This window comes from Microcebus murinus, chromosome 4 (assembly GCF_040939455.1).
Source record: "Microcebus murinus isolate Inina chromosome 4, M.murinus_Inina_mat1.0, whole genome shotgun sequence".
Lineage (NCBI taxonomy): Eukaryota > Metazoa > Chordata > Mammalia > Primates > Cheirogaleidae > Microcebus > Microcebus murinus.
In genome coordinates this window covers 54,739,592-54,763,103 of record NC_134107.1, presented here as the reverse complement: position 1 = coordinate 54,763,103, position 23,512 = coordinate 54,739,592, and the positions used below count along the sequence as shown (strand labels likewise).

At 41.8% G+C, this 23,512-nt stretch overlaps 1 protein-coding gene across 1 annotated transcript in view; it reads left to right on the top strand.

The window, feature by feature from the left end:
• Positions 1-8,651: 8,651 nt before the first annotated feature.
• The window catches only part of DNHD1 (dynein heavy chain domain 1), an 84,810-nt gene continuing 69,949 nt past the window's right edge, over positions 8,652-23,512 (top strand). The window contains exons 1-5 of the mRNA XM_076002224.1: positions 8,652-9,523; positions 13,893-14,066; positions 20,022-20,225; positions 20,302-20,412; positions 21,219-21,375. Coding sequence (XP_075858339.1) covers positions 9,165-9,523; positions 13,893-14,066; positions 20,022-20,225; positions 20,302-20,412; positions 21,219-21,375 — 1,005 coding nt within the window. The 5' untranslated portion in view covers positions 8,652-9,164. The remainder of the gene's footprint in view (positions 9,524-13,892; positions 14,067-20,021; positions 20,226-20,301; positions 20,413-21,218; positions 21,376-23,512) is intronic.

The window sequence follows — 23,512 nt, the reverse complement described above, 5'->3', positions numbered from 1 at the left end:
ACCTAGGAATAAGTGTTGACAAAGTTTTATTATGTTATCACAAATGTACATGCTGGAGACATTTTAGTATTCTTGCCATTGTAGCTTCAGAACTTAACTGTCCACTCCTTTGTAAAGTCTCATTCCTTTGAGGCTGTTCATCCATATAACCCTCTCTCATTATTTGCCTGCCAATCTCATTAACTACTACTCTCCTGCTACTTTAAATACATAGCCCTTGGTCTTCCTATCCATCCCTTGATACATTATGTTTACGCAGACAATCCATTCAGTATTTTGGTCTCTTAGTTCCTCAACTGAATCTCCAGTGAATTCCACTGTCTGAGCCACCCACTGCCTTAGTTATATCCTGGCCATTGCCATCCCTTAAACTGCTCCATCTTCAAAACACTTGCATCTTATTCCTTGACCATATTCCTTCCATTTTATTTATTGAACTATTCCCTGTACTATGCTGCTTTGATTTCTCAGCAGCATTTTAGGCCATTGCTTCTACTTTCTCTCCATTAGCACCTTCCTTCTTTAGATTCCTATCCAGCTTAAACTCTAGTGCTTGTCTTGCAATAGGCTGAATTTCTTTGCCTTTCATCTCTTTTGGACCCTTAAATAAAATGAAACATTTGTCTGTGTCTGCATTTGGACAGCGAAATGCCATGCAAGGGAACGACTATAGAGCAGATTTATACCACTGAATTTATTGCTACCAACTTCAAATGGAGCCTCAGCCCGTATAATCCTAGATTTTTCTAGTCATTTTTACTGCTCCCTACAATGACTATTTGAAACCAATAGTTTGTTGTTACCCCCTACCATTCTCTTAACTTTCCATAGGTAACCCTATTTCTTACTTTATAAACAGTTGGTAATTCTCTCCACATCCCACAACTTATTTACCCTCATATATCTGCATTGTTCTCTTTCCCTCCTGTCTAAACAGAGTAGACATCCCTCTCATCTAAGCCCAATGCTCCTTCCTGTGTTCTGAATCCTTCCTTCTGAGGATCTCTGACTTCCTCCCACTATACTGAATTCTTCTCATCAGTGTTTAAACATACTGAAGACTCCCCTGTTGATAAACCACTCTGTACCTCATGTCCCCTCCAGTTACCATTGTATCTTTTCTACTTTGCAGGTAAATTTCTCCAAACAACTGGATACTTTGGTCCTCTCTATCTTACAAGTCACCCACTCCATTTCCATTCCTTAACCCAGTCCATTTTGACTTCTACAACCCTTATTCTATTGAAATGGTTTGAATCCTGTGGTTATTTCCTAGTCCTCAGCTTACTTTACTTCTCAGTTGCATTTGGTACTATTTTCTACTTTCTCATCATTGACACATTTGCATTGGTGTCTGTGACTTCACTTCTTTGACCACACAGCTTCTTTGCCTCTTTCACAGGCTCATCTTCCTCCTAGTCTTTAAACTTAAAAGTTTCTCTAGGTCTTGTTCTTTCTCAGTCTAATTTTTCTAGGATGGTTTCATCCCCACTTTGAGCTTTAGTTAGTGATGATTTCCAGATCTCTTCCAAGCTACTTGACATCTCCACTTAGGTGTCTCAAAAACATTCCAAACTCCATATTTCCTCATAAGCTTTCCTCCAATGCCTGCTACTCCTCCTAGGAATTTCCCCCTTTCTTATACCCTCAGTCAGTTACCAAATCCTATCAGTTTCCATTTCTAAATATCCCTTGATTCTGTCTGCTCCTCTTTATCTTCATCATAATCTCCCACTGGGATTATTGTAGTTGCTACTTCTCCATATACCCACTTTTGTGCCCCTCCATTCTGTCCCCCTCTCATTAGCCATAAAACACAAACTTAAAACTTTGTAATAGCTTAAAACTTTGTAATAGCTTTCCATTCTTAGGACAAAAGCTGAAATTCAAAACATGACCTACAAGGCCTTGCATGATTCAGCCTCTACCTACTTCTAGTTTTATCTTATCCATCACTATCAAATACTGGACTGTCAATACTATTTGCTGAATTAACTCAAATCACACTTCACTCTCTCCCTCTTTCTGCTGTAGCCACACTAGCCTTTCAAATCCCCTGAGCCACGGCCCCCGAACCTATGGCGAGTTGTATAATTATTTCATTATATATTACAGTGCAATAATATAGAAATAAAGTGCACAATAAATGTAATGCACCTGAATCATCTCAAAATCATCCCCCTCACCCCACTCTGGTCCATGGAAAAATTGTCTTCCATGAAAATGGTCCCTGGTGCCAAAAATTTTGGGGACTGTTGTTCTAAGCTATCATGTACTGTTCCATCTTAGGGCCTTCATACTTGATGTTTCCTGGCTTTCAATGCTTTACCCCTTACTTTATCTACTTCTTCTCATTCTTGAGTTTTTAGTTCAAATATTTTTTTCCTTAAAGAACCCTCCCCAGACTCCAGCTCCCATAATTCCTCACACTCTGGTGTGTAACACTTTTAATGGTTTGTCATAATGTACCATGAGAGCAAAGTCCATGTCTGTATCTCTCACCATTATAGTGTTAGCACAGCATCTATCACATAGTATTTGCTTGACAAACATTTGTTGAATGAACACCTCTCAGTCTCCTCCCAGCTTGATTTACTATTAACGTAAGTAAGAGAAAGGCCTTTTATCAGAAGAGACAGAAGTGAACCTGCGAATTTAACTTTTGACCTTTTGCCAATGATTTAGAGATGTTTTTCATTCAAACTTGGACAAGGTAGTATCTTCTACCCTTAATATTCACAGATCACTCAACACCTGAAAGGCCCCATCTGGAGCAAATTGCTGTCGTTCTAGTTTCTACTCAATTTCTTTTTGTTGTAATTTTCCCTTTTTTTAAATTAAACTTTTAAAAATATAATTAATAATTTTAAGATTTTATTTTAAATTAAGGATATGGATTGGTGGTTCACATATCTGTTCAGTCAATAAATACACAGGTGTTCTGATACAAGTGGAAATGCAAACATTAAAGGTGATGTACAGCATGAAATCATAGTTTCCACTCAATTTCTAAGTCCTGTAGTTCTGCTTAAATATCTCTTGAACCCTTTCCCTTCTCTCCATCTTTATTGTTACCACCTTAATCAAACTTTCATTAGCTGTTATGCAGATTGGAGCAGCAGTCCCCTAGCAGCTTTTTGTCTTGAGTCTGGACCTCTTTTAATTAGCCAGGAATTAGCTCAGTTTTATGTAACAGAGACTGAAAATAACAGTGACTTACAAACTTTTCTTTCTCTTTCAAGTAAATCTAGGCCAAAGCTGGTGTGGTAACTTTCTAGTCATCCAAGAACCAGGCTACTTAGCAGCTTTCTGATTGTTGTGTCTGTGGTATAACCCCCATTCTTGTGATCCAAGATGGAGATTTCTCCATCACATAAACATCCCATGATTGCAGAATGGGACAGGGAGTGGTGGTGAAGGGGCATGCCCTCCTCCCTTTCAGTATACGTAAGGGAAGTTGTACATCAGATATTTGTCATGTGTCTAGATCTTGTTACAAGAGAGGCTCGAAAATGTAATCTTTTTTACCAGTCGTTTGCCCAGGTAAAACTTGGTGATTCTGTTACTAAAGAAGAAGAGGAGAATGGCTATTGAGAGATACCTACCAATCTATTTTCCACACTAGACAAGAGCGATGCTTGTAATATATAAATGTAATCATACACTCATCTATACTACTTAACTCCTTCCATGATTTTCAGGCTCCTTAGCACTGCAACTGAGGCTTTCTCTGATTAAGTCCCAGATGACCTCTCTGGCCTCATCTTCAACCCTCTTTCCTCAGTTTTAAATTCTCATAAACTTGGTTATAAAAGGATCACTTTATTTGTGATGCTTGGACACATCATGCTAATTCTGGACTCTTTCCTTTTCTGGGTATGCCCCACATTCATCCCTATATTCACATAGTCCAAAGATATTTGAGCGACTGCGTTTTACCAACACTAGATTAAGCTATGCAGAAACAGAAGTGAATGAGAAGATGCAATCTTTGTTCTCTTGGAACTTAACATAGATATATAAAGGTCAATATAGGACAAGTAATCACAACTGTGATGAGTATTATGAAGAAGAAGTGTATGTTGTAAGGGAAACATACAGTAGTACAACTTCGGGGGATGAAGGAGAGCTTTTCTGAGGAAGTGATTTTGAAGCTGAGATCCAAAGGAAGAATTAGATCTAACCAGACAAAAGACAGGAGGAAGGGCTGCTCTCCTTTCTTTCAAGTCTTTGCTTAGATGTTACCTTTCTATTAAGGCTTACTCTGATTATCCTATTTAAAATTGTACCTTTAGATGCTATGGGGTGAAGGAACGACAACAGAAAATAAATAAAAATAATAATAAACGAAATGAAATAAAATAAAATCCATGCTCCCCTCAAACACTCCTGATTCCCCTTATCCTGCTGGGGTTTTTTCCATAGCATTTTTCACTTCTTACATGCAATATAGTCTATTCATTTTTTATTGTTTGTGTCTACCTCACTAGAATATAGGCTCCATATATCAATAGTTTTTCCTATTGTTTTGCAGATGGATGTTACCAGACACCAAAAGCCATGCCTGACACAGTTGATGCTCAATAAGTATTTACTGGGTCTAAGGAGGCAAGAGAGAGTGGTCCCGGAGCAAAGATGTAGAGCTTGGCTTTAGAGAGAGCAGGAGCACCTCTGATTGGTAACAGGAAGGAGAGAGGATTGGATGAGAGCAGATATAAGTAGTATTTTAATTTGGTATTGGGAGATTGAGAGAGTTCCTTTTAAATAGAATTTGTGATGGTTTTTTGTGTCAACTTTGCTAGGCCGTAGTACTAATTTAATCAAACACTAATTTAGGTGTTGCTATGAAGGTATTTTTATAGATATGGTTAACATCTACAATTAGTTGACTTTAAGTAAAGGTGATTACCCTTGATGACATGGGCCAGCCTCATCCAAGCCTTTGAAGGCCTTAAGAGCAAAACTGAGGTTTCCCAGAAAAGAAGAAATTCTGCCTCAAGACTGCAACATTAATTTCTGCCCGAGTTTCCAGCATGCCAGCTTGCCCTACAGATTTTGGACTTGCCAGCCCCCACAACCACGTAAGCCAATTCCTTAAAATAAGTCTCTTTATATAAATACATATATCTTATTGGTTCTGTTTCTCTGGAGAACTCTGATTGATAGAGCATCATTTTTTTTATTAATAGGAAGTAAAGTCATCATCTGAGAATAAAGCAGAATAAAGTGGAATATGAGAAAGTACAGGAGGTTTGAAATAGTCTTTGCACAGAATGGAAGAGTGAACTGACAAAAGAAACTTAATTAGATTTTTCGGTAGTGTTGAGGGCTCAGCAGAGGTTACTGAACAGAATTCTCTTCTGTCTTTGTCTATCTGGGAAGCTTCTGTTGTTTTAAGGCCTTAAACTTTAAGGCATACTGTGACTCAGGGACTCTTGCTTGCCTTTTCCTGGAAGTGTTGGCCATGCTTTTTTTTATGCCCTCACCGAACCCTATTATGTCTTGTTCATCATTATGTCAACAAATATTTTCGGATCCCCTACTTGCCTAGCACTAGGAACTGGGGATAGAGTAGGGAGCAATCAGAATCTTTGCCACCATGGAACTTATATTTCTAGTTAGGGTAAATAGACAATAAGCAAATAAATATTTATATGAGATGGTACTAAGTGCTATGGAGAAAAATAATGCAGGGTAAGGAAGATAAGGATGTTGGGGAGAGTGTTGCTATTTTCTGCAAACACTTTTTAGGGAAGAACTCACTAATATGGTGGTGTTTGAACAGAGACTTGAAACGAGGGAGTAAACCTTGAGGGCACCTGGAAGGAAGAGTGCTTACGCTTCTGCTCAACTAGTGGTATAAGTCACCTGTTGTCCCCTTCTTTCTTTACTAATAGAACCCATGAGTTGTATATTGGTACATGACCACTGAAATAACGATTAAATTTTATAGCTTTCCTTACAGCAAGGCATGCCCATGTGATTGAGTAATGTGTGCAGTTGCCAGGCTGTACCCTTAAAAGAAAGGATATACCTTCTCCTTTCTCTTTTCTCTCACCTCATCAGCTGGGATGGGACCCAGCAGACATAGTGGGGAACTCTCTTAGACCCTGAAAACAGGACTACTTCCTTGGAAAAGGTAAAATAACTAAAAGGCTGCCATGTTAGCCCTTGAGTATTTATACTTGGACAGTTATGTGAGAGGAAAAAATAAACTATCACGTTTAAGCCATGGTATTTTGGGTCTTTTTATTACAGCATATGTGTGGTAGGCAGAATTTTAAGATGTTCTCTGAGATTTCCTGCTCCCTGGTATATAGCTCCCTAGTCTGCCCTGCATATTCCCTGGGACTGTGAATGTGACTGGTTTTACTTCTGTAATTAGGTTATATATATGGCGTAGTTGACTATCAGAAAGAGATTGCCTGAGGGGGCCTGACATAATCACATGAGCCCTTTACAAGCAAGGAGTTTTCTTTGGCTGGTGTCAGAAGGGGACGTCAGATAAATCTGAAGCATGAGAAGTGTATGAGGCACTGTTGCTGAACTGAATATGGAGGGACCATGTGGCAAGGAGGGCAAGTGGCATGAGAGTGGCCCCTGGCTGGTGGAAAGGAAGGAAACAGGGATACCAGTCCTAAAACTGCAAGGAGCTGAGTCTTGCTAACAATGATAATGAGCGTGGAAGTGCATTTTTTTTCCCTAGAGCCTCTACATGAGAGCTCAGCCCAACCTACACCTTGATTTCAGGCTTATGTTATCCTGAGCAGAGAACTCAGCCATGTCATGCTGGACATGTGATCTACAGAACTGTGAAACACTATATGGATCTTGTTTTTAAAGCTGCTTTAGTTTATGATAATTTGTTACACAGCTACAGAAAACTTATATATTAGTGAGCATGCTCCAGAGAAATAGAACTGATAGGCTGAGAAGTCCCACAATAGGTTGTCTGCAAGCATGAGAACCAGGAAAGCTGGTGATGCAATTCAATCTAAGTTTGAAGGCCTGAGAACCAGGTGTGCTGATGTCCAAGGACAGAAGATGGATGTCTCAGCGCCAACAGAGAACAAATTCTCCCTCTGCCTTTTTGTTCTATTCAGACAACAGATCGGATGATGCCTGCCCACATTTGTGAGAGTAATCAATCTTTTTTACTTTATTCCTTTACTTTATAGTCTATCTATAAAAATACCAATCTCTTCTAGAAATATCCTTACAGACACACCCAGGAATAATGTTTACCTGCCATCTGTGCATCTCTTAACCCTGTCAAGCTGACACATAAAATTAACCATCGCAACTTGTACTATCCCCTAACTGAATCCCAAGCAGAGAGCACAGTAGGCTCTGAGGTGAAAGTATGTTTGGTGTGATCCCGGCATAGCAGAAGTGGAATGAATATATAAAGAGAAGGCTGCAGAGGAAGCAGGCAGTTATGAGATAGCAATTTGTAGGTCATGGTAGGACTTCGGCTTTCACCTGAGGGAATGTTTTTAGGAGGTGGGGTAGGGTACATGGACATGTCGGGAGGAGGGGAAGTCTTAAAAGGACCTTGTTGAGACCTGGCACTAGCTTAGACACTCAGTAAATGGATAAACTGAAACCTGCTCACGACGCCCTCTGGATTGCTAGTCTGAATCAACCCTGTCAGTCAGATCCGCCCTGGTCCTCCACAGGTCCCTGTCCCAAGCTTGCAGCAGCCCGCAAGTTTGGCCTGGGTCCCGCCCCTCGGGGCGTGGCTCTGCCCTTGGCGCCGCCCACATTCGACCCTGGCCCCTCCTCTTTCTGGCTCTCAGGGGTGCTACTGGCCAGGCTCGGGCCTCTGGGGGTCTTGTAACGGTCCTAACAGCTGGGGGCGGGTGGAGCTGCGGGTGGGTCCTCCACTCGGATCTGCTTTCCTTGTCTTCCGGGACCTGCTGTTGCTCCCCCCTCCACGGCCCCTCCGCCCCCAGTCGCCTCCTCTTCCCCTCCCAGCCCGCTCCTTTGCCCCTTCTTCCTCTCGGCCGCCCCGCTCGCCTCCTGACCAAGGAGTTCGCTGTGCCAGCTCCTTGGCTGTCTGTCCTCACGACCTCCTCAGCCTCTGGACGAAGACGCCATGGGACTGCAGCTTTGCTGCCTCTCGGTGACGACCCGTTCCTCCCCTTCAGGCGATCGCCAGCTGGAGTGAAGGCTCCTTGCTGTGACCGAGGCTCTCCTAGGTTCTCTGAGTGAGCCCTGCCGGTGTGTCAGTTTGGCTCTTCAGGTGGTTACACGTATGTGCGCCGGTCTCTCTGCGTCGGGGTGGCTGTGATTGGGGTGAGCCTGTGACTGGGACCCAGTGTAAGCTCATTCACTTCTCCAGCAGGCACTCCCCAATGAAACCTCATCAGCAGATCCGGCTGCCTTCCCCTCCCTTGCCTCCTATCCCCCTCAGGCCAGGTGAGGGGGATAGGGTACTGGGAAGTGGGAAGGCACTCCTTCTTGTTCAGGGAGAGCTCTCACCTTTGTCCTGGGCCAGCTTCTTGCCAGAGTCTTTGGGGGAGCCACAGGGAGGGCTTGAGGGTCTGACTCTGCCTGCCCTGCAGCTACATCCATTTTCCTGTCCTGGGATCCTTCCTCCCGCTCCTCCCAATCCCACTGACTCTGACCATTCCCTGCCCAGAACCTGAGGTCCCTCCTGCCCCTCTCCTGGGCTAGCCCACACAGGTGAGGCCCGGCAGCCGAGAACCTGGAACTGGCAGTTGAATCCTGAGCTGTGGGCAAGGTCACTTCGACAGCAGTTGAATGCCCAGCTTCTGGTCTCAGAGGAGAGGAGGGTAGGTTTGTCTCCCAAGGAGGCATTATCTGATGCCCTTGAGTCTCAGCACTCTGTACGTGTCCCGGACAGCAAAGGACAGCCCAGGGCCTGTCAGAGGAAACAGAGGCAGTTCCTGAAGCCAGTGACTGAGTCAGAGCATCCCACAGTGCTGGAGCTCCTGCTGGCTGAGCTCCGAACTCTATTCTCAGCTGTGCTACAGGATGGTAGCCCTGCAGCTTGGCACTACCTGCATGCAGTATTGGGCCTGCTGCCTCCGTATCGTGAGTTGCTAGTTGGTCACCTTGATTTACTGCCCTTCCTGGAGCAGCTGTACTGCTGGGCGCCCCGGGTCAAATGCCAGCTCCAGCTGGACCTGCTAGAGGCCATGGACCGGGCCTTTCCTCCAGACAACTCTTTGTTAGACAGTGCCTCCCACACTGACTGCCGTCCTCGGAAGCAGAGGTTCCATCACAGGCCCCCCTGCCCAGCCTGCCCTTTTGTGCAGGCCCGGTGGGGTGCACAGCAAGTCAAGGAGGAGTTGGCCACGTGGTTGCGACCACTGACACTCCCGGAGCTACAGCGCTGCCTGGGCATTGTTGGTGCTGAGGTGGCCCTAGAAGAGGCCTGGTGGCTGGATGGCCTCAGTCTCCTTCCCTTGGCGCTGGCAACAGACATCCCTGTACAGTATGAACGCAGTGACACTGACAACACCGAAAAGGAGCCTGTTGGAAGAAGAGACACTAGGTAAGTGAGGGACCCAGGCTGGGGCTTTGAGCAGGGAGAAAAATAAGCCAGTTTATGGTACCTCTAGGGCCACTAGGATGTCTAGAGCCAGCTCTCTATTCACCATAGGGATTAGCCTGACCCCAAGCCGAGCTCTCTTCCTTTTTGTCTGTAAAATAAACCCAGTGGTCTTAACAATAATCCCCACAGGGAAATGCAGAAATTAATAGAAATCAAAAGTTAGCCATGAGGCAGCCAAAGCTTTAGAAAACAGCTTGACTCTTCCATTTCCAGGCTTCTTTCTCAGATGGTGCCGAAAGCCTCCTAGTTCTTTTTCTAATTCATTCATAATCACTGAGCCTCACTTCTGGGCCTATCTTGAGCTGGGTCCTAGATGCTGGGTATAGAGTCCTTCCCTGAGGATACTCCCAGGGAGTGCTTGTCTGAGTGGCCTTCTCACACATGTCTATGTGAGCCAACCCAGCTCTCAGGCAGAGTAGAGTTGGCAGCATTACTGGGTGGGATTTCATTCTGACCCCTCCAGAGGTTAGTTCTTGAGTGATAATTTTTTTTTTTTTTCTAATGTGGCTATCAGATCTCTCTTCAGGATTTCAGAATGCCTTAAGAGACCTTTTTTGAGAGTTCTTTAACTTTAGTCTTGGAATTCTCCCTGCCCTCTGGTTTCATTTTCTAGGTGCTTTGCAGCTTGTCTGTGACATTCACTGTCTAGGAAGAAGGCTAGTTACACCTTTGATTAAGCTTAAGCTTGGCTTCCTCAATTTTTTTTCTTTTTGAGAGATGGGGTCTTGCTCTGTCACTCAGACTGGAGTGCAGTGGTGTCGTTATAGCTCACTGCAGTCTTAAACTCCTGGGCTCAAGTGATCCTCCTGGCCCAGCCTCCTGAGTAGCTGGGACTACAGGTGTGTGTCACCATTCATAACTAATTTTCTCTCTCTCTCTCTCTCTCTCTCTCTCTCTCTCTCTCTTCTTTCTTTCTTTCTTTCTTTTTCTTTTCTTTTCTTTTCTTTTCTTTTCTTTTCTTTTCTTTTCTTTTCTTTTCTTTTCTTTTCTTTTCTTTTCTTTTCTTTTCTTTTCTTTTCTTTTCTTTTCTTTTCTTTTCTTTTCTTTTCTTTTCTTTTCTTTTTTCTATAGATAGGATTTCACAATGTTGCCCAAGCTGGTCTCAAGCTCCTGGCTCCAAGCAATCCTCCCTCCTTGGCCTTCCAAAATGCTGGGATTACAGGTGTGAGCCACAGTGCCCAGCATCAGTTTCCACTCTGAGTTTATTGCGGGGTCAAGTTTTTCCTGAAGGCTTAGGGCCCTAATGTTGGACAGACAGGCAGTTTTCTGGGATCAGATGGAAGGTGGCCAATGCCAACAATTTATCCCTTCAGTAACCCCAGCAGACTTTTTTTTTTCCTTTTTCAAAGAGCTGCCCTGTGTCATGAGTACAAGTTTTCTTTCCAGGGGAAATGTAACTGAAGTGACAATGAGCTGAGATGTTGGAGAGGGGTCAAGTTCTTTGCTCTCTCTTTGAACCTGGCAGTAAACCTCTGAGGTGTAGTTAATATGGCATAATTTGCATTAAGTTCTTCAGGATTATCCTCCCAGGCATTCATTCATTCAATAAGTATAATTGGATACGTATATGTATCAGGAACTGCTAGATGCTGGGGATACATAAGTGAATGAAACAGACTCAGTCCTTTCCTATGGGATCTTTTTAGGAAGATAGATATAGGTAAATTGATATCAGTAAAATATTATTACAAGTTATTAGGCCGGGTGTGGTAGCTCACACCTGTAATCCTAGCACTCTGGGAGGCCAAGGCGGCCGGATCGTTTGAGCTCAGGAGTTTGAGACCTGAGCAAGAGCGAGACCCTGTCTCTACTAAAAATAGAAAGAAATTAGTTGGATAACTAAAAATATACAGAAAAAATTAGCCAGGCATGGTGGCACATGCCTGTAGTCCCAGCTACTCAGGAGGCTGAAGCAGAAGGATTGCTTGAACCCAGGAGTTTGAGGTTGCTGTGAGCTAGGCTGATGCCACGGCACTCTAGTCCGGGCAACAGAGTGAGACTCTGTCTCAAAATAAATAAATAAGTTATAATAAGTGTTATAAAATAAAATAACAGTGTCCCTTGCTTGGCTACTTCTCTGGAGTGTTTGTTGTATGTAGTTAGGGGAAAGCATATCAAGGAGTTTGGATCTAGATTAGGTTAACAAAATACCTTGTATGTTAGGAGGTGAAGTAAGAGGACAGTTTCAAGGAGGAGGGAGCAGTCAGTAGTATTTTAAGGTGTTAAGTGCTACTGAGACAAGTAAGAATCTGAAAAATTTTGATTGGGTTTAGCAACAAGGAAGAGGTTGGTGAAAACAGTTTAGGTGGAGTTTTGTGGGAAGGAAGCTGAATTGTAGTGCATTGAAGAGTGCATGGGATATGATAGATGAAGTGGAAATCATATATATATATATATTTTTTTTTTTAATGAAACTTGGCTTGAAAGGGAAAGATAAATACTAAGATAGCAGCTTGTGGTGCCTGGGTAGGACCCTTTTTTTTTTTTTTTTTTAAAGATAAGTGTTTATAGCCCTTAAGTCATATTGAGAAGTAGGTGCTCAATAAATATTTATAGACCGAATGAATAAATAGGCTAAGGTAAGAAGAAGAGATTAAAAAGACATTACAGAGAGGGCATAAGGGATCCAGAGCACTAATGAAGGAATTAGCCTTGCAGAGAAGACAGTATTCCTCTTTCTCCCAAACTGGGGGACAGATAAGTGTGTAGGAGGGCAAGTGAAATTGAGAGAGTTAGCTCATGACTGAGAACTCAGCTTTCTCCAGATGGAAGGAGGCAGAGAATGGTATGGGTCTGAGGGTTTGGCAGGCTGGGCATTGGGTTAGGTGTAGCAGCATGTGAGGCCTGAAAGAGGTAGCTGCCTGAGAACTTGTACTAAGACATCAGGGCAGAATGAGCCCACAGTTGAGACTGGACATCAGAGATCTGTAGAAGAGCCAACATTCTTGATTCTGTATCTTCTGACTCTGCTATATCATGTAGATTTTTAACTGGTGAGGAAATTAACCTTTAATAGCAGTCATACCACTTAAGATATCTTTGATCCAATATCAAGGTCATAAACCCTATTGGTTTTGTTCATTTATTTTATTTTTTAGTCTCCCTCTGTTGCCCAGGCTGGTATGTAGTGGCGTGATCACAGGTCACTCTAACCTCAAATTCCTGGGCTCAAGAGTGATCTTGAGTAACTGGGACTATAGGTGTGCCCCACCATGCCCAGCTAATTTTTTTTTTTTTTTTTCAGTAGAGATGAGGATTCACTATCTTTCTCAGGCTGGTCTTGAACTCCTGGCCTCAAGTGATCCTCCCTCCCACCTGAGACTCACAAAGTTCTAGGTTTACAGGTTTGACCCACCACACCCATCCATGAACCCTATTGTTGATAAAAACTCTAAAAGAGGACTGCACTATTATCCCTTGGGTAACTTGTTCTATTGATCTAAATTTGGGTCAATTAGGGATACTAGTATACTTTGGTAGGTCCAAGTTTAATCATTCCAAGTATTTTTGGTTTTGTGTGTTTCTGTTTTTGTTTTTGTGCTCTGAGGTCGCCTGAACCAAAAGTATTAGTCCAGGTAATTTACTTTTGGGTTCTCGGTGACTAATTTTCATAACAATTTTGTTGACTAGTATGGTAGAAGAATAAGAAAATCAGAGTATTGGTACAGGCTTGAGGGGGCTGAAGGATGGATGCACCACTAGATCCTCGCAGGAAAGGAAAGGATATAAAGTTAGAGGTAGAGTGATAATGGGGGAAGACCAGTAAAGAGGACAGGCATGGAGTTCATGCAGAGTTGGAAAGCAGGCATAATGGAAGCAAAGGTAGGATATCAGATCTAGAAGGCTAGGGGGGTTGACAGAGAGGGAAAATCTAGAACTATTGGCTTACAGGGTGATGAGTTGAGAAAATAGTCTTCCCTTTATTTGTACATAGTACTATGTAATACTGACCTCACAGTAATCATAGTCAATCCAGAATGATTATTCATTTATCAGAAAGGGAGGGGTTGTTCATACACATGTTTATGTGACTATAGTTGCCTGACTGGTGTACAATGTACTGTATTTGCTCAGTATGTACAATGTACTATGCTCAGTATGACATCTTTGAGTATAGGTGATAGACAGGCTCTGACAATGCCATGTCAGGTCCCCTCAGGCACCTGATCTAGCTCCTCCTTTCACTAGCCAACAGTGGCAAGGCCCACCTTTACGTCCCTTACCTTTTTGCTCTGCATTTTCTCTCCTGATATACATACATATATATATATATATATATATATATTTTTTTTTTTTTTTTGTCATACAGGTCTAAGCTTGACTATGAAGTTCCTAGGAAGAAGTCCTGCCAAAGGAGAAGCACTCGCGTCTTACTTGATATTTCTTCCCTGGGTAGCCAGATGATGACCATTCTGAAGACAGAGGGATTTCTGAAGAAGATCCATTTCCTCTATCTCAATGTGGCTCCCAACCGGTACTTTAGGTAAGAGCGTATGTCCAGACCCCTTCTCCTCCTCCCCTGGCTTGACTTCCTCCTATACTACCTTCCCCGCCCCCACCCCACTTCCCCACATACCCATGCCTTTCCCCTCTCCTTTCTCCACATACTCCTCCTCTGTCTCCCAGTTTCCCTCCCTCTTCCCTTCTCAGCCTTCTCTCTACTCTCTAGCTCCTCTTCACTCCCCTTTACTCTCACAGCCTTTTGTCTTAGTCATCCTTTCCTCATTTTTGGCTCTTCTTGATTCTATCCTAGAATGACAGAAACATCTGGTCATAGCCTTAGAAGCGAATTTTATGGCCATCTCTTCCAACTCTAATGCAAGAATCAGCTGTATGTTTAAATCTTTGTAGTGTCAAGGAAACTGTTTATCCCAAAGAATCCTCTTCCTTAGACTGAATCAAACTCTGCTTTCTTTTAACTTCTACCTTCTGGTCCTAGTTTTATCTTGGGGGCTATAAAAATAAGCCTCATTCCACACGTCTTAAGAGGCATTCATTCACTTTCTCCCGTTAGATCTCTTGCCCACACTAGACTGCGGTGGTGTCATTTTAGCTCACTACAAAATCAAGATCCTGAGTCCAAGCAATCCTGCTGCCTCAGCCTCCCAAGTAGCTGGAACTATAGGCATGTGCCACCGTGCCTGGCTAAATTTTTTTTTTAATTTTGTAGAGACACGGTCTTGCTATGTTGCTAAGACTGGTCTTGAACTTCTGGCCTCAAGCAATCTTCCCACCTTGGCCTCTTGAAGTGTTAGGATTACAGCTATGAGCCACCATATCTAGCCCAAATCTTACCTATTTTTAAATGCCCTATTCAAGTCCCATCTCTTCCCAGAAATAATAGTAATAATTACCACTTAATAACACTCTTCTTTATTTCAGTCATTATAGTAATAAACATATGACATGTGTTATTTAATCCTCACCTACCAGGTAGGTGCTATTATTATTTCCATATATGAGATGAGTAGACTGATGCATAAAGAGGCTAAATAACTTGTCCAGAGCCACATGGTAAGTGGTGGAACTGGGACTTGAACCTAGGACTATCTTAACTCAAAAGTTCATGGTCTTAAGCAGTATCTGATACACCCTCCAGCAGAGCCTTATTTTTTGCACACACTGATCTTTCTCCTGAACTTAGGTAGCACTAATGATCTGTATCATTCATTCATTTACTGATCAGTTCATCTAACAAACATCCACTGAGAGCATCATGCCAGTTATTAAGTGATTGTCTCTTAGCTCTAATTCTACCTTTCTCTCTCTGCTTTGTGATACTGGGGCTGGTACTCTGCAAACATTATTTCTCCTTTTTCAGCTGGCCTCCTATGAGGTTTGATTAATGGGGGGTTATTAGAAGGAGACTAGAGAGCATAAGAAGACAAGGGACTTGGTCCTTCCTGTCATTGTTGCCCCAGCAATGGTCCTTCATCCTCACAGCAGCAGGTACTTTCTGAACCAGCCTCTTTATAACCCTGAGGGGTACCAATACCAATTGGTGACACCTTTCCTTCAGAGTTCTGAGTCTCAACTCTGCAAGCCCCTTCCTCCAAACTCCTTAAGTACTAATAGCAGCCACCCAGTATCTCCTGCTTAGAAATCTGAATCCCAACTCTACAAGGCCTTCCTTCAAACTCATAACTTCTAATAATCCAAACCTCTTTTCTTTGTTCCTCTAGATCTAGAGCTGGTATTTCCTGCAGTTAGTATCTCTGTGCTACCTTAGTGTTCCTTTTTTTTCTTTTTCAGTCCTCTGACATCTTTTTATTTTTTTTAATTTCAGCATACTATGGAGGTACAAATGTTTAAGTTACGTGTGTTGCCTTTCCCCCCCACCCCCGCCCCCCTCCCCAGAGTCAGAGCTTCAAGCGTGTCCATCCCTCAGATGGTGCACATTGCACTCATTATGTGTGCATATACCCAACCCCTCCTCCCCCATCCCATCTGCCCAATGCCCGATAAATGTTATTCCTATATGTCCACTTAGGTGCTGATCAGTTAATACCAATTTGCTGGTGAGTACATGTGGTGCTTGCTTTTCCATTCTTGGGATACTTTACTTAGTAGAATGCGTTCCAGCTCTATACAGGAAAATACAGGAGGTGCTATATCACCATTGTTTCTTATAGCTGAATAGTACTCCATGGTATACATATACCACATTTTATTAGTCCACTCATGTACCAATGGGCATTTGAGTTGTTTCCACATCTTTGCAATTGTGAATTGTGCTGCTATAAACATTTGAGTGCAGATGTCTTTTTATAGAGTGTCTTTCGTTCTTTTGGATAGATGCCCAGTAATGGGATTGCTGGATCAAATGGTAAATCTACTTTTATCACTTTACGGTATCTCCATATTGCTTTCCACAGAGGTTGCACTAGTTTGCAGTCCCACCAGCAGTGTAGGAGTGTTCCTATCTCTCCGCATCCATGCCAACATTTATTCTTTTGGGACTTTTTGATAAAGGCCATTCTCACTGGAGATAAGTGATATCTCATTGTGGTTTTGATTTGCATTTCCCTGATGATTAGAGATGTTGAACATTTTTTCATATGTTTATTGGTCATTATTCTGTCTTCTTTAGAAAAGTTTCTGTTCATATCCTTTGCCCACTTTTTGATAAGAGTTGTTTGATTGTTTTCTTGCTGATTTTCCTGAGTTTTAAATAGATTTTAGTTATCAGCCCTTTATCAGAGGTATAGCTTGCAAATATTTCCTACCATTCTGTAGGTTGTCTGTTTGCTCTCTTGACAGTTTCTTTGGCTGTGCAGAAGCTTTTCAATTTGATCAAGTTCCATTTATTTATTTTTGTTGCTGCTGTGATTGCCTTTGGGGTCTTCTTCATAAATTCTTTGCCTAGGCCAATGTCTAGAATATTTCCAACGTTTTCCTCTAGAATTCTAATAGTTTCACACCTTAGGTTTAAGTCTTTTACCCAGCATGAGTTGATTTTTGTGAGAGGTGAAAGGTGTGGGTCCTGTTTCAGTCTTCTACATGTGGCTATCCAATTTTCCTAGTACCATTTATTGAATAAGGATTCTTTTCCCCAGTGTATGTTTTTGTATGCTTTGTCAAATATTAGATGACTATATGAGGATGGCTTTATATCTGGGTTCTTTGTTCTGTTCCACTGGTCAATGTCACTGTTCTTGTGCCAATCTAAAGCTGTTTTAATTACTATAGCCTTGTAGTATAGTTTGAAATCTGATAAATTGATACCTCCCATTTTGTTTTTGTTGCCTAGAATTGCTTTTGCTATACAGGGTCTTCTCTGGTTCCATACGAAGCATAAAATTATTTTTTCTATATCTGTGAAAAATGGTGTTGGTATTTTAATAGGGATTGCATTGACTCTGTAGATCACTTTGGGTAGTATAGACATTTTAACAATGCTGATTCTGCTGACCCATGAGCATGGTATGGTTTTCCACCTGTTTATGTCTCTGCTATTTCCTTCCTCTCTGACATCTTTTTAAAAACAAATTCTCTGTATTAAATTGACTTTGTTGAAATGCCTAGTATAGTTTCTGTTCACCTGACTAGACCCTGACTAACATAGTGCTTGGTATTATGAGTGTTCCTGGGAAACTATCCTTGAATGTGAAATTCTCATATTGGTTTGGTAATGTCCTTGGCCTTGAACTGAAATGACTTCCTTGCTAATAGGAAATAGGGTACTAGTAATCCACATGTAGTGGCATCATAATTAAATTATCATTTGTGGTTGAATGTGATGAACTACCTACTGACACCTAATGGCTGCTACACTTGACCAGCATGGCAGTAATGATAGTGGTAGCAATATGGGATATAATGCCTACTGGCCCCAGTAGAGAGCTTAAAGAAAACAAATGACAAGCTTAGGGCTTTAAACTATCAGCATCAGTCATAATCAGAGAAGCATCACAATCCAAGATAATTAGGCACATTAAAGAGACAGGAAGCCATAAGCAAGAGAACTAAAAAGGGCAGTGAATGATTACAGGGCCAAGATCTGCCAAAAAAGGACCGGGTACAGTGAGTTCAGCATTTGATCCTGCTTTTCCCCAGACAGAAGCACCTCTTGATTCCAAGAGTTAGTAGTATGTCAATTTAACTACACATTCACGACAGACTGAGAAGAGAAGCCAAGCTTTCAACAGACTCAGGAAACTAAATGAGCAAAAATTGTAGTTCAGGCACCACACCAGGGGAGGTGTATTTCCAGTTCAACTTTGCTTCTACGGTGTAACCATTCGGGGTCCCAACCTAAAGTCCCGGAAGTTTAATTCATAGGTTCCCTGATGTATTCATACAGATGGCTTTTATATTTTATCCATATATTTGGCCTAGTTTTTCTAGTTGTTCTCAAGTGAGAGTGTTGATCCAAATTTCTAGTTGATTCAAATTTAATGAATTTATTTTCCATTTTAACAGGTTTTTAAAAATGTGTTTGAATTTATCAAAATTTTCTTATATGTGTTCTCAAGTTTTATTCATATTTAAAAAGGAATTATTCCTTCACCTACTTAGAATCTTTGCTCAACTGCCATTTCCCCCACTTTAGCACGCATTTAAAATTGCATTCCCTTCTCCCCTGGTACTACCAATCTTTCTTTTCCTGCTCTTTTTTCTCCTCCCTATCATTTGTTATGTTTATCATCTTTCTTCTCCAGTAGAATGAGAGCTCCATCAGGGTCGGGGATTTGTTTGTTATATTTAGTGATGTATCCTCAGGGCTTAGAACAAACTGGCATAGTGTAGAAACTCTATAATATTAATATTGGAATGAATGAATTATCTAGATTAGGAATAGATTTGGAGGGGTTGATGAGGAGTTTAGTATAGAACTTGCTGTGTTTCAGGTACATGCAAGAGAGTTTGAGACATTTTGGCAACAGTTGAATGTTTGCATTTGGCACTCAGGGAGGTCTTGATTTGCCCCATTTACACTCTAGTATCAGTAATACTCTAGTTGATTCTCAGCCCTTTGAGGTAAAGGGCTATGTAGTAGTCATCTTTATGTCTTCGTCTCTGACCACGATACTTGAACAGAGGGAAAACTTGATAAATGGTTTAACTAAGTACCGTGCAGTCAGGGACTGGATTTTTCTTGTATAGTGCCATATCCTCAGTGGCTCTCACAGTGCTAGGCCTTAGTAAACATTTGTAGAATGAGTGAATATCCCCCAAAGGAGCAGTGGCCATTGAGAGTGAGGAGAGTACTCCCTAACTCCTCGCCCTGTGCAGAAAGAACAGCCTCCAGTAAGTAGGTCATAGGGAAGGGAGTGTCCCATGGGGAGAGCCATGGCTCCTTAATCTAAGCAGCTAGCCTGTGGGAAGTTAAATGGCCTATTGGTTAAGGGAGGGGCTTGAGTCAGGTAAATTTGGTTTTAAATTCTATATTCTTCCATTAACTGTCTTGGGCAAAGTTTTTATTCTTCTTTGTTTTAGTTTTCTCATCTCAGTTACTCCAAACAGCATTCTCCAATTCTCTCTGAATGTCTTTCAGGACCTAGGTATATATTAATATGTATTTTATCATTTCTAGTATGAGTATTTTCATATTTCAACATCTCTGAAATTGTGATGCATTTTAAAAATTGATGTAATGTCACATTAGAAGCATTTTTTATCTTAGTGTTTCATAAAATAATGTTATAGATTAGGATTGATTGTGAATTAGATTTCATGGGGTATAAGCTATCTGAGTCTAGAGATACGAACTTCTTGGAACTGGCTAGGTACCTTTCTCTTTCTTGCCATCTATCTTTGGCTTTAATTTCTTCTTAATAATATTTGTTTCATCTTTCTAGTTTGAAAATCATTCTGCTCTCTTTTCCCTCTTCCTACTTCAGCCTGCCTCCTTTTTTCATCTTCTTCATCCTTTTGCCTCTTCTTGAAGGCTGCACAAGTTCCCTGGGCTCCCACTGATCAGAGCTATTTTTTAAAGGCCCTACGACCTGATGGTGGTGCCACCCAACAGGGTGAATCCCGAGCACTACATCTTCTCTCCCTTTGGAATCCTGCACATACATCCTGTGGAAGGTAGTGACGTGATGACATTGGGTACCTGGCACCGCCACACTGTTCTCTGGGAGCAGCTCCAGTGCATTCCATTCTTCAAGTATTGCCTCTTACGCAAGTCCTTGACCCGGTAGGTGATGATGAGTATGGGATTTGGGGGAATTGGAAGAGAGCAACAGATTATTATTGCTGACCTCAATTTGTAGTTGGAAGAAGAATGTGAGGTTGCAAAGGTTGCATCGGCTCCAGACTTTCCTAGGAAATCATCTGCTCTCTGCTGTGCCTCACTTCGGAGCTGGGCTACTCCAGATTAGCAGGTAAAGTCTTAAAAACACAACTTCAGTAGACTTTCAAAAATTAGTTTTACAAAAGGTCATAACATGTTCATTGTAGAAAATTCAGAAAATACAAAAAAGCAAAAAGGGAAAAAAATTAAAATCCTACCACCCATAAATAACCATTATGAACATTTCGTTGCATATCTTTCTAGTCTTTTTTTAAATCACATGTGCAGAATGTGATCATACCGTATGTACTGTTAAATAACTAGTTTTTTTTTTCTCTGAATCATATATTTTGAGGATATTTCCATACATGATTATGGTCATCCTGTTTGCTTATTTGGGGGTTTTCATCTTTTTCAAGGATATTTAGAAATGTGGAGTTCTCTGGGGAGTAGGAGAGATTGGATAACAGATAGTTGGGCTTCCTCAGGTGTAGTCAACCCATAGAGAAGTTGCAGTTTGACTCTAAAACTCACCTGTCCTCCTAGACTTTTAGGGCCCTCAGTTTCCCCTATTTCAATGAAGAGGCCTCCGCAGTCTCTCCTAAGTCAGACCTTTTAATCTATTTGACCTTCTCTCCTGGCAGAGAGATCACTAGATATGAACATTTATACATACCCTGAACCTTTCTCAAAGAATTTCTTAGCTAGAAACTTTCTGGGCTTGTACTCTTCTGAAGACCTCTCAATAGGGAGTTGTCACTGTTGGTCACTATTGGAAATATCACAATCTTTGTAAACATTTGCCCAGTCTAGGGTAAGCTGGGCTTACAAGAGGTCAAAAGTGTCGAAAGAAGAAGGGTGGGATGCCAGCTTTATCATCTTTGCCCTTGGTTCCAGGATTCTGCAGGAACTACGGTCTGTGTCCTGGCTACCCCAGGAACTAGATCAGTGCTATGAGGTGTTAGAACTGAAGAAAGCTCTAGCCAAGGAGAAGTACAAAGCTCAACGGCTGCTACATCGTTGCCTGAACCTCTGCACATTCATTCTTCAACTGGTAAGAGGCTCTTACCAGTTTATTGTGAACTTCCCATAGTTCCAGCCTCCTCTTAATTACTTTTTTCCTGCTATCCACTGCATGACCTGGGCCCTGCAATTGGATCAGAGCCACCATCCTTCCCAGCAACAGCAATTACTGCTCTGGGATGGATAGATCAATAACAGGTAGGCAGAGGCTTGGACTCAACCTTTTTCTAAGGGTTAGTCCTGGCCTGGGAGCAGGGAGGAGAAGGAACATAACAATGTCTATTTTGTCATTTGTTTTTCCTGACATTAGAGAATTATGGAATTATGAAATTTGAGAACTGGAATCCTGATCTTTCATGCTGCTGGGCATATCTTTGAACCTATCTTAACCTTTGGTAGGCTACTGTGCAGATAGACACATGCAATGATGGAGCCCTTCCTAATTATGCCTATCTTGCATCTGTGAGGCATGCCCCCTGCCTAGGGCTCTAGGAGGCCCTGCTGGGTACTTTCCTCTTGTCCTTGGCCTGTTATCAAGGTTTTCTTTCTGGTGGGGCTAGATATTTACACAGGTCCCTGGATAATCACAATGTATAGATAGTCCAGTTCAGAGACAAGAGGCCCACTCAGATTTTGTGAAAATGAGTAGTAATGTGAAGGAGGCACACATTACCTGGCTTGAGCCATGTTTTGGGTTCGGCATGTTGCCCCTAAATTTCATCAAAGGTAGTTAATCACAAAGAACAGAACTCTGAAGTCTCAAAGGTGGCCTTAACTACAAGGAATTTCTAATCCTAGGAAAGTTATTGAAAGTTCAGCACTTATCCTGGAGGGTGCCTGAGGCCTCATCAGAAGAACAAAGACAAATGGTTTGAGGAGAAGGAAAGAGAAGTTTATTAATTTGTTGGCAAATGAGGAGGTTGGCAGATTCCCATCTTAAAGTACCTACATCTTGCCTCTGGGCAGACATACAGAACTTTTAAAGGAGAGACTTTCAACTTTAGGCATTTTTTTTTTATTATTTCAGCATATTATGGGGGTACAGATTTTAAGGTTTCAAAAATGCCCATTTGTCCCCCTCCCCTCCATAAGTCTGAGTCTTCAGTATGACCATCCCCCAGATGGTGCACATCTCACTCATTATATATGCATATACCCGCCCACCGCCCCCCTCCCACCTGCCCTATACCCTATTACTGTAGTACCTATGTGACCACTTAGGTGCTGCTCAGTAAATACCAATTTGCTGGTGAGTATATGTGGTGCTTGTTTTTCCATTCTTGGGAAACTTCACTTAGTAGTATGGGTTCCAGCTCTAACCAGGAAAATATAAGATGTGCTATATCACCATTGTTTCTTAGAGCTGAATAGTACTCCATGGTATACATATACCACATTTTATTAATCCATTCTTGGATTGATGGGCACTTGGGCTGTTTCCACAGCCTTGCAATTATGAATGGTGCTGCTATAAACATTCGAGTGCAGGTGTCTTTTTTGTAGAGTGTCATTGGATATTTTGGGTAGATGCCCAGCAATGGGATTGCTGGATCAAATGGTAGATTAACTTGTATCGCTTTAAGGTATCTCCATATTGCTTCCCACAGAGGTTGAACTAGTTTGCAGTCCCACCAACAGTGTAGGAGTGTTCCTCTCTTTCCACATCCACGTCAGCATTTATTGTTTGGAGACTTTTTGATAAAGGCCATTCTCACTGGAGTTAAGTGATATCTCATTGTGGTTTTGATTTGCATTTCCCTGATGATTAGAGATGTTGAGCATTTCTTCATATGTTTGTTGGCCATTCTTCTGTCTTCTTTAGAAAAGTTTCTGTTCATGTCCTTTGCCCACTTTTTAGTGGGGTTATTTGATTTTTTTCTTGCTGATTTTCGTGAGTTCTAAGTATTTTCTAGTTATCAGTCCCTTATCGGACGCATAGGATGCAAAAGTTTTCTCCCATTCTGTAGGTTGTCTGTTTACTTTCATGACTATTTCTTTGGCTGTGCAGAAGCTTTGTAGTTTGATCATGTCCCATTTATTTATTTTTGTTGCTGCTGTGATTGCCTTTGGGGACTTCTTCATAAACTCTTTGCCCAGGCCGATGTCTAGGAGAGTGTTTCCAATTTTTTCCTCTAGAGTTCTAATAGTTTCATACCTTAGGTTTAAGT